This window comes from Curcuma longa, chromosome 3 (genome assembly GCF_044706935.1).
Source record: "Curcuma longa cultivar G26 ecotype Majalengka, Jawa Barat chromosome 3, ITB_CL_G26_1.1, whole genome shotgun sequence".
NCBI lineage: Eukaryota > Viridiplantae > Streptophyta > Magnoliopsida > Zingiberales > Zingiberaceae > Curcuma > Curcuma longa.
The window spans coordinates 20,980,209-20,990,963 of NC_133863.1; the positions used below are offsets into that span (position 1 = coordinate 20,980,209).

The 10,755-nt window shown below is 36.5% G+C and overlaps 1 protein-coding gene across 1 annotated transcript; it reads left to right on the top strand.

The window, feature by feature from the left end:
- The first annotated feature begins 2,858 nt into the window (after positions 1-2,858).
- LOC141824641 (G-type lectin S-receptor-like serine/threonine-protein kinase At4g27290) lies at positions 2,859-5,908 on the top strand. The gene is made up of 7 exons (XM_074711963.1): positions 2,859-4,185; positions 4,258-4,377; positions 4,470-4,606; positions 4,688-4,895; positions 4,980-5,217; positions 5,303-5,453; positions 5,542-5,908. Exons 1-7 carry the CDS (start codon positions 2,859-2,861, stop codon positions 5,845-5,847), a joined length of 2,487 nt encoding a protein of 828 aa, XP_074568064.1. The 3' UTR covers positions 5,848-5,908.
- The last annotated feature ends 4,847 nt before the right edge of the window (positions 5,909-10,755 follow it).

Consider the following 10,755-nt stretch of genomic DNA (forward strand, 5'->3'; position numbering starts at 1 on the left):
AAGATAAGCTAGGGCAAGAGTTCAGACAACTGAACAACAAAAGAAGAGCCTCTCTTGAAATGGCTGAAGAGTAGCATTGTTGACTTGAAGAATATTTTGAGGATTTTGGGTAGAGAGGTCGGATTTTTCTTCGTCGGTGTGCTTCGCCTCAGCAGATTTGTCAAGTTCCAGTTTTCCCCCTTCTCCATGGACCTTCTCCTTCCCCTCCGACGGCTCTGACTCGTTTCTAAATAGCTTGTTCTTGAGGATGACCTCCTCGACGGCGGCTCTGAGCTCCACCAGCGCCTTCCTCTCGGATTCCTTGAGACCCGACAAGAAGTTGCTCTCCTCCCTGAAGGACAAGGCCTTCTCCACAACCGGACCACCTTTCTCATTTTTCACCTCTACTGCAGTCGCATCCTTCTCTGCTTCCTTTTCAACCACAACGGAAGCTCGAATTGAGAATCAGCCGCGCGATTTTGGGAGAGGCGGGATTTTATTTCGGGATTTCGTTTCGGCCACGGTGGAGGATGAACAGTGAAATTCCTCGCCACGTCGGCTGTCGCGCACGAAGTTGCGTAAACTCATCGCGCAGGATATCATTCCTGTATATATATATATATATATATATATATATATATATATATATATATATATTCTAATAACCTTCAAGTAGGGCTAACTGCTTCAGCCCCCGTTGGAAAATCCTTGTGGTCAAGTTTGAAAATATATATGTGATATATATGTCCACCCTGAAAAGCAGAATTTAAGTGTGAAATCAATTAGATTTGATCTTAAAATTCAAATTGACCTAATCTAAGATGACTACACGCTTAAAAAAAAAGATTAAATTGACTAAAGACTTCCAACCCATCAACAAAATTAACCTTTAAGTCACATTAGTTATGGTGCATCTAGCCAAAATCAATTGATCCAAACAAATTTAAAAAGATTATAGCTTTTTTTCCCTTCTAAGAACCAACTATGAACTTTTGATGCTAGCTTTTTTTTTTCCTTTCAAATTGTCAATCCTATAGACTTCTGATATCTTTTATCTTCTTCAGTACATTCTTAAGTTCTATCATATGCACATCCCTCTCGGAGCTGTAGGAGGGACGACAATTAACTCATATAACAAGAGTTTGATTCTCTCATAAAACAAATCATATACATTTGAATTATTGATGATACTGGAGTCACTCGTGCTTCTAGATTTATTAGTGGACTAATCAGAGAAAAATCATTCATCTTTAAAAATTATCGATATCTAGATTAACAAATAATAATAAATTCTATCACATCAAATTAAATTATATTTATTTATTTAAAGCCACAGTCAAATTAATTAAATTCGTTTTCCCCGTCAGCATGAGAGACGAGGATCAGCAATGAAGAGAGCAAGAGGGAAACTGGGCATATTTGTTGATAACTTGCGGTTTGATCCAAAGTGTGTAATGTTTGGTGCTCTCTTCCTTTTTTCGACTTGTGAGTTTTTGTTACTTCTATGAAACTTAGTTAAACAAGGTAATGACTTAATTAGGTGAAGTAATTAATTTTCTTAGAGTTTAACAATAGTTCCCTCTTAATTGTACAGAGACCTTATAATACTTCAAAGAATTAAATATTTTCTTCAAAGTATGTATGTAATTTAGATTTACCATGGTCTTGAATTGAAAAATCATTGTACATATATTATTTCGAATTTCTTAAAATCATGCTTAATTATGAGAAAGTTTTTTTAACTAATAAAAGAGGCTATAGGGGTCTGCCTAAATATTTTACAGTCAAACCGATGCAGTAGAACGATGCAATAAATATTTTCTTCCATTTAATCTCTACACCTAATGCAATGCAATTGAGTGATAGGACTTTTAGGGTTGAGGGTTTTATTATTTATTCATTGTACACCTAATGCAGAAGAGTGATAGGACTTTTATTATTTATTTTTTCAGTAATTAGTTTATTTTATTTTTTAAATGACCCCTCAAAGTGGTAGACCGAATATTATTTTGAACATGCACCTTCATCCTTGAGGTGTAAAATAATTTATTTGGAAGCTGATTTAGATACATGTCATAATAATCACAACAAAGTCGTATTGCACTTTTTTTAATTTATAAAGAGTCAATTAAAGATAATTTAATAAGAACATGTATTGATAAAAAATCAAAATAGTATTTTTTTTTTTCATCTCCTGTTTCAAAATTTATCAAAATAACTTCTCACTCAAAATTTAATTTTTTAAATACTCTTCTACCCTCTACGTTGAATTTACTTTCTACAAAATAGTACACTATTTATATTTTAATAAATTTGTAAAAAGAGGCATTCTTTTACTAAATAGATAAAAAATGTTTTTTAATTTTTATTCTACATATATATTCAGTATAAATGGGCTGATATGCCCTTCTACACCTCTTCCACTACACTGCTACTCTGTTTTTCCTGTCCTTCTTGCACCACCGCCCGATGACTACTGCTTCCTCGAGCCTCCTTCCGCTCTCCACTACTATAATGCTTGTCGTCTCCGACAACAACAACACCGCCTTGTGGTCTTCGTTTAGGCTAAGGCAAACTTAAAAATTGCACATGAATTCTCTTCCTGTCCACTATGGAAAGCAGTGTGAAATCCAATTAGATTTGGCTCAAATTCAAATTGACCTAATCTATAGCGTGCAAAAAAAAACATTTAAATTTATTCAACTTGACTTGACCAAGTTAATCAAATCGACTAAAAAAACATTGAGATTTTCCATGCTCCTTTGTGGAATTGTTCTTCCATCGATCTTCGATTTGCCGAAAGATCATGGTCCGTTGATATTTCCATCAGCAAATTATATTTAATGTAGCGTTATATTTGATCAGTTTCACCGGTAAACATGTACAGTCAAGTAGAATCCATGGCGAGAAGAATCCCGTTCCTCCTCCTTTGCATCCTCTTCAATCTCGCGGCTGCTCCGTTTTCGCTCTCCTATGCCGGTGATACCTTAACCCCTGGCCAGCCCCTCCTCGGAGCCACCGGAGCAACCTTGATTTCCGACGGCGGCAGCTTCGAGCTGGGTTTCTTTAATCCCCCCGGCTCCAGCAACCGCTACGTCGGCATCTGGTTCCGCAACGTCTCCCAGCAAAACGTAGTATGGGTTGCCAATCGCAACCGCCCGATCACTGATACATCCGGCTTGCTTTCTCTCACCGCAAACGGAACGCTTGTCGTCTCCGACAACAGCTCCGCCGTCTTGTGGAATTCCAGCGCCCCGGCACTCGCTAGCCCCGTGGCGCAACTCCTCGACAACGGGAACTTGGTTGTTCGAGAAGAAGGCGACGTCGGCAGTAGCAACTACGCATGGCAGAGCTTTGACTTCCCTACGGACAGGCTCCTCCCGGGCATGAAGTTGGGGTGGAATCTGACGAGCCGACGCAACCGCATCCTCACGGCATGGGCGAGCACCAACGACCCGGCAGAGGGGAACTACACCTTCGGCATCGACTTGCGCGGCGATCCCCAAATATTCGGGTGGGTGGGCACGCGGCAGTATATGCGCTTCGGGCCATGGAACGGCCTCGTCTTCAGCGGCTCCCCAGAGATGATGTCCAGCTATTTGTTGGACTACAGTGTCGTGATCGACGGAGAGCAGGTGGTGTTCAGCTACACCGTTCTCGATCCGTCATTGATCAGGCAAACAGTCATCAATCCGACGTCCGGCGCCATAGAGGTCCTTCTGTGGACCACGGAAAGTCAGTCATGGAGCACGCGGACGGAGTTTCCGAGGGACAATTGCGACGGCACCATCTCCCGCTGCGGCCCCTACGCCCTTTGCTCTTCCGACTGGCCTCGGTGCAAGTGTCTTCCGGGCTTTCATCCCCGGAATCAAAACGATTGGGAGCTCCTCGTGAACACCTCCGGCGGCTGCGAGAGGAACACAGAGTTGGACTGCCATAACAACACAGACGGGTTCATCCCGCAGAGCAACGTGAAGTTACCGGACACATCCGCGTCGACGGTGGACTGGAGCATGGAGAGCCTCGATGACTGCCAAACTTCGTGCCTCAACAACTGTTCTTGCACAGCTTATGCGAGAGCCAACATCAGCGCCAGTGGCCGAGGGTGCATCTTGTGGTTCACTCCGCTCACGGACATCAAATTATTCAACTCTGAAACCGGACAAGATCTATTCGTCAGGGTTGCAGCTGCAGACCTAAAAGAAGGTGATCAAATATTATCAATCGCAGTGATGAAATATTATCAATCAGACTTAAATTTGCCGTCTCCTCTTACAGCCATGGAATCAAGTAGTTCTGGCAAGGGTCGCAGAGGCGTGATAATAGTCGTTTCTGCGGTGGCAACTTTGACTTTCCTAACACTTGTTGCTTGTTGCATTTGGAAAAGGAAGAAAACAAGTATCATTTCATCTTCCTCTTCTTTGACAATTCATCACTCTCTGCATTTACTATCAACGCATTGCGATTGTTATTTGAATATGTCAAAACAGAGTATTCTATCCGGGAAGAAACTGAAGAAGAGACGATAAACCTACCGTCGTTCGACTTTGCTGCAATTGTGCAGGCTACTGATAACTTCTCTTCGTTTAACAAGTTGGGAGAGGGCGGATTTGGTCCTGTATATAAGGTGTGTACTCTAAGCTTGATGAATTGCGATGTCGATCCTTATTTGGTTTAATTATGCTAAAGCTTACTATGAGGATTGTAGGGTAGATTGAAAGAACGGGAAATAGCTGTGAAAAGATTGTCCAAAACATCAGACCAAGGTGCGGATGAGTTCAAGAACGAGGTAGTGTCGATCGCGGAGCTACAACATCGAAATCTTGTTCGACTCCTCGGCTATTGCATTGAAGCAAATGAGCGGATGTTGATCTATGAATACATGCCCAATGGAAGCCTAGACAAATTCTTGTTTGGTAAATTCATATTTATGTTACTGATGTGAATTCTACTCTTGTTTTTGAAATTTATACCAACTCTGCATATACATTGCTACTCAGATAAAGTCAAAGCTAGATCATTAGATTGGAAATCGCGTTACAACATAATTCTTGGCATTGCTCGGGGGCTTCTCTATCTTCATCATGATTCCATACTAAGAATCATTCATAGAGATTTGAAAGCAAGCAATATCCTTCTTGATGAAGATATGAATCCAAAAATATCAGATTTTGGCATGGCAAAAATATTTAATGGAAATGAAACAATAAGAAGAACACAAAGAGTGGTTGGAACATAGTATGTAAATCTTAACTTTTATATTTGTTTATAATGCAATTGATTCATATAAAAATTTAATTCTTCTTCATCTTTATTTTTACAGTGGATATATGTCTCCGGAATATATCAAAACTGGAGCTTATTCAGTGAAATCAGATGTTTTTAGTTTTGGAGTATTAATTCTTGAAATCATTACCGGTAAAAAGAATATTGGATTTTATATTTCTACAGAGTACTTAAATCTCCTAGAACAAGTAAGTGTATATAAAATGTATATAAATTTAATATCCTATACATCATATTTATTTATTTTTTATTAATGAATCAATCAACTATATACAGGTTTGGACTTTGTGGAAGGAAGATAGAGTTTTGGAAGCAGTGGATGAATCAATGGGGGCAGTTTGTGTTGCTGAGGTTTTGAAATGCATAAATATTGGACTCTTGTGTGTTCAAGAACAATCAGAAGATAGACCCATAATGCCATTAATAGTAAGTTTTTTAGGTAATGAAACTACTCAATTGCTAGAGCCTAAAAGACCAGGATTTGTGGTACCAAGTGATTCATCTAAAACTAATTTGAGTAGCTATGAGCATTGTCTATTACCTTCTAATCATTTATCAATCACAATTTTAGAAGGTCGATAGAAATTATCACAATCAAGATGTAAACATTATATTGATGTGAATTGAGTACTTTTTTTTGTTACATATTGTACAAATAATTATAGACAATACATAAAGATTGATAATTTGACAATGTGTCGTAGTGATATGATAAATATGACACGTCCTTATGTAAAGTTGAACATTTTTTAGGTCAAAAGGGCCAACAAAACGTGTTCTAATAATAATAAAGTGAAAGTTTTTAATACTTCCAAGGTGTGCTTAAGGTTTACCATTCTATCACTTCTAGTAATACTTTTCAAACTGATAAAGGGTTTGCTTTATGCTATTGTGACATGGTATGCCATTATCCTTTAGGACCCTAGAAATGGATTGGAGATTGTGGTTCTCAAATGCATGCAAATTTCCCAAGTCATGCTATGGAATGCAAGGGAATTAGGTAGAATCTCAAAAAATAACAAATATTTATTGATTTAGTTGAAACTAAAGAACTTGGTCACTTACAAATGGAAAGAAGTTGAAACTAGCAAGGGGTCTAATGCTGTGCTAGACAATAATAGATCACAAAGAAGGCACTTTCGTCTAAACTATTTTTTCTTCAGAAATGATAATTCCTCAGATTATCCGATGACCAGTGGTAGAATCATTAAAAAAAAAAAGAGAATTCTTTGAGTAGCTAGAGCTAATAAATTACATTACAGAAACCAAGCGGATAGCTAATAGGAGGGGTTTCATTAACAAATGAAAGATGGACTTGTCTTGGAATAACAAAGCCCATGAGGATGTTTAAATGAGAAAAAAAACTCTCATTTGCAAACCTTGAATTAAATAAGTTTGTCTTGCAGATAAATTTTTAGCTTCTAAATCTTGTATGCTTCTAGTCAGACTTGGATTATCGGGTTGTATTGCTCAAGCTATTAAATAGAATAGTAACAAGCATAAAGGTGTTCGAATGTGAGATAAAATGCCTCAGGACCTAATCTTCAAGTTCTAAAAAGAGTTTGCTTCAATTTGCAACTATGTGGATTGTGTTGCTGCAATTTTTTCTTGAGTGGTCCGATGTGATTTTGAATTTTGATCTTTAGATAAAGAGTTTATGTTGGACTTTATGTTGTGACTTTATATGCGTGTTTGAATGCGTAGAGATTTACAGGAACACCCATGGATCTTGGAGAGTTTGCCTCTAAATAAGGTTGAGCGATATATAATGATGACTTGGCATGATCAAGGTGATAGGCTTAATATTTGGAGGCCCGTAGAGATTGAAGAAGGATGGTACAAAACATCTAAGAGCCGGGATTGCATAATATAAGCACTGAGTTGGTGTTGGAGTAGCTTTGGAGTGATGATTTGGCACGACCAAATTGACAACTCAATAGTCTGAGGTTAATAGAGATCAAAGAAGGATAACATATATAGAGAATCAAAGGGACGGTAAACAACAAGAACGATAACCTATGGAATTGTCCTACATAAGTGAATGTGTGAAGGATGATGATATGTGAAGGAACCAAGAGCTCATACACATTCAAGGAATCGAGTAACTTGGCGAAGGATGGCCAAGAAGCAAAGTCAAGTTATTAGCATTTTGTTATGTTAATAAAATGCTAAAAAGAGGTATTATTTTACTATATAAATAAAAAGAGGATGCTTTTTAATTTTTATTTACTATAGGTAACTTTGAAAATTCATTGTACATATATTGTTTAAAAAATTTTAAAATCATACTTTATTTTTTCTTTAATTAATAAAAGAGGATATACTACCTATCTAACCTTATGAGGATGTTTTACCTCATCAATCATTCGAGAATAGGCCTGTCCATAGATTAGATTCGAATTAGACTCACTTGAAATTGTAATTGGGTAAAGAAGCCGATTATCTATTAACTCAATTCAACGGATTGGATCGGTAATCGACCCATCTAGAGACGAGCCGATTACAAGTCAAACCCAACTTTAACCAATGAATTAACGGGTTGAACTAGTTGTTCAAATTCAACCATTGATTCAAATCGGTGGTTACCACTAAGCCTGCCTATATATTTTTTTTAAATAATTTTTTAATTGGTTTAAGTTTTTTCAATGAAAATCTCTTATTTAATAATATTTATAATATTTTAATGATATTAACGATATGATTCAATATAAATCAAATCTTTTATTTTAAAATCTTCAGTATGATTATTCTACCTTTCAAATTAATTTTTCAACTTATCTTGAATTTTCTAACATGAGACTATTCCACCTTTCTATCAAATCTTTTTTCAACTTATTTATCTGAATTTTCTAAGTGGAGCTATTCTAGTTTTATATTGTTAAATTTATTAATCTTATTTAACTTTCTTAATCACTCAACCTTTTTTTATCCATTCAATACATAATTAATTGAATTTATAGAGACTATTTAATTTGTATAATATATTTAATAATAATTTATTTAAAATATAATTTATTTAATAATAAAATTATATATATAGTGAAGACTATCTCGAATATATAAAAATGTATATATGGTACTAAAATATAACAATGTAAATGCAAAACAAAATGACGTGAAAATTATTAAAAAAAATAAAAGGAATGCAAAGCTATATATGCTGTCTGGAAACTTGGAGACGGGAAACGGGAAACGCGAAAACGGAAACGGAAAACGGCAATAGTTAAAATTTCCAGATTTTGGAAACGTCGATGACCTCATCAAATACTATGAATATTTCCTATAAATCTTATCTATCTGTACCACACACTTCGAAACGCCGACCCTTTTATTCCTCCTCCTCGGCTGATCCCTCTTCCAAACCGTCGCCCCTCTCCATGCCTCCGAATTCGAGGGGTAATTTGTAAAGAAATTTATCCTAATTAAATGTTAAATCCCAACCTACTTACATAGCTAATTATATTAATCCTAATAAGCCTATTAGGAAGCCCAATTGAGAACCCAATTAAAAGACCCAATTAGCTTTAGTTTCATGCAATTAAAGAGTAATTGATTAAATGAGTTAAAGGTTAATGGGTAAAAAGGGTTAATGGGTTAAAGGTTAAAGGGGTATAAGATCTGAACCCGTTAAGGAAAGATCCGATAAGAAACCCTAAAGTTACGCTTTTCTTCTCCCTGAAAATCGCGATTCTTTCCCCTGTTTCACGCAGCCACCCCTGTTTCCTCTTCTTCGCTCCGATCGTGCGACGCGGAGGGGCTGGCAGCTGGAGCCGGCGACGGGGAAACTACCGGAGGTCCCAGATCTTCGATCGCGTGGTTGCTTGATTGCCAGAGGTGACGCGATCGGCTGTTAGGACGGCGGCGATCGGCGCGACAAACCGAGCAAGGAAGGCCAGATTCGGGTAAGTTTGATCGGTTCTAGAGCTTTGAGTTTCGGAAATTGGGAATGAACCTCAAATATCTCTTCGTACGCCCTCTTCGCTTCGGGCTTTCCACGCCGGAGTGATTCTCAGACTGGATCCCGTTTCTTGTAAGTTTCCACGGATGGAACGTTTCTCCCCGTTTCGGAAACGGGAACGTCAGTGTAAATGCCGTTTCCAGACCGCATAGATGCAAAGTAGAAGATTTTAACACCCTAGGAACTAAATTTATGTGGGCTTTAATTCTCTGTCCTAAGTGGATACATAAGTAACTTAAATAAGTTGAAGACTTTTTTATTTTTTTATTTTTTCATATTTATAAATTTTAAAAAATAAAATATAAATAATAATTTTAAATTGTCATGGATCATGAATTTCATGAATTGTGAATCAATGATTTGGAATCGTTGTAACTATCTTAGAATGTTAAAATTAAGGGTCAAGATTTTTTGAACCATTAAATTGATGATTTCAAATTGTTAAACTATCAATTTCAAACCATGATCAAATTTATACATTGAGAAGTCAATTCAAAACCGTGATCAAATCTATATGATAATTAAGTCATATAATTCTTCCAACCAAACAAATGCAGTAGAGTATCACGCAATTGAGTGTTTGGACTTTTATTCTTTACTTTTTTTTAATAATTGTTCTTCTTCATATCAATCAGCTCACCATGTTAATTAATCTCATCCAAAGGACATATGTTCCACTAAATCCCATCGCCAGATCACTGCTTCCTAGGGCCTCCTAATGCTTATCGTCTCCGACGACAGCTCCGCCGCATCGTGGTCTTCGTTCAGTATAAGACAATTAAGCTTGAAAATTGCATGTGACATCATCTTCTTGTACAGCATGGAAAGCAGAATTTAAGTGTGAAATCAATTAGATTTGGCCTTAAAATTCAAATTGACATAATCTAAGTTGACTAAACGGGCAAAAAAGAAGAAGATTGAATTGACTAAACCTTAAGTCAAATTTGTATGCTGCATCTAGGCAAAGTCAATTGGACCAAGCAAATTACAAAAATAAAATAAAAAGACTATACTTTTTCATCAAAATTACGAAATCAACCAATTTAAAATTCATTAGATAATTAAATTTAAATTATTATTTTTATCTATTTTAAACAGAGCTGAATAAAATTTGTTTCCTTTCAAATAAATGTTAACTTTTCCCCCCTTCTAATGTAATCCTGTAAGATTTAAGTCTTTAAATATGCCATGAGTCTCTACTATGTAGTAATTTTTAACTGAAATTGCATATGAGATCCTGTTTGATTTTGTCAAGCAGAAGCTCCAAGTCAAAAGTGAAGAGCAGGTTGACTTTCAATTTGATCTATCACATCGATTAAATAATGATGTGATAGAATTTCTGACATCTGTTTTGTACGTTCTTAATTCTATCACATCAACTTAAATCAGATTTAATTTTTATTAAAGCTACAGTAATAAGTCAAAATTCGTTTTAGCAATTTCCAGTGATCCTGCGGAATTTTTCGTCCATTGACCATTGTTTAGTCTAAAGACCATCATCCGCCTTATATTGATCAGTTTCATTTGTAAAC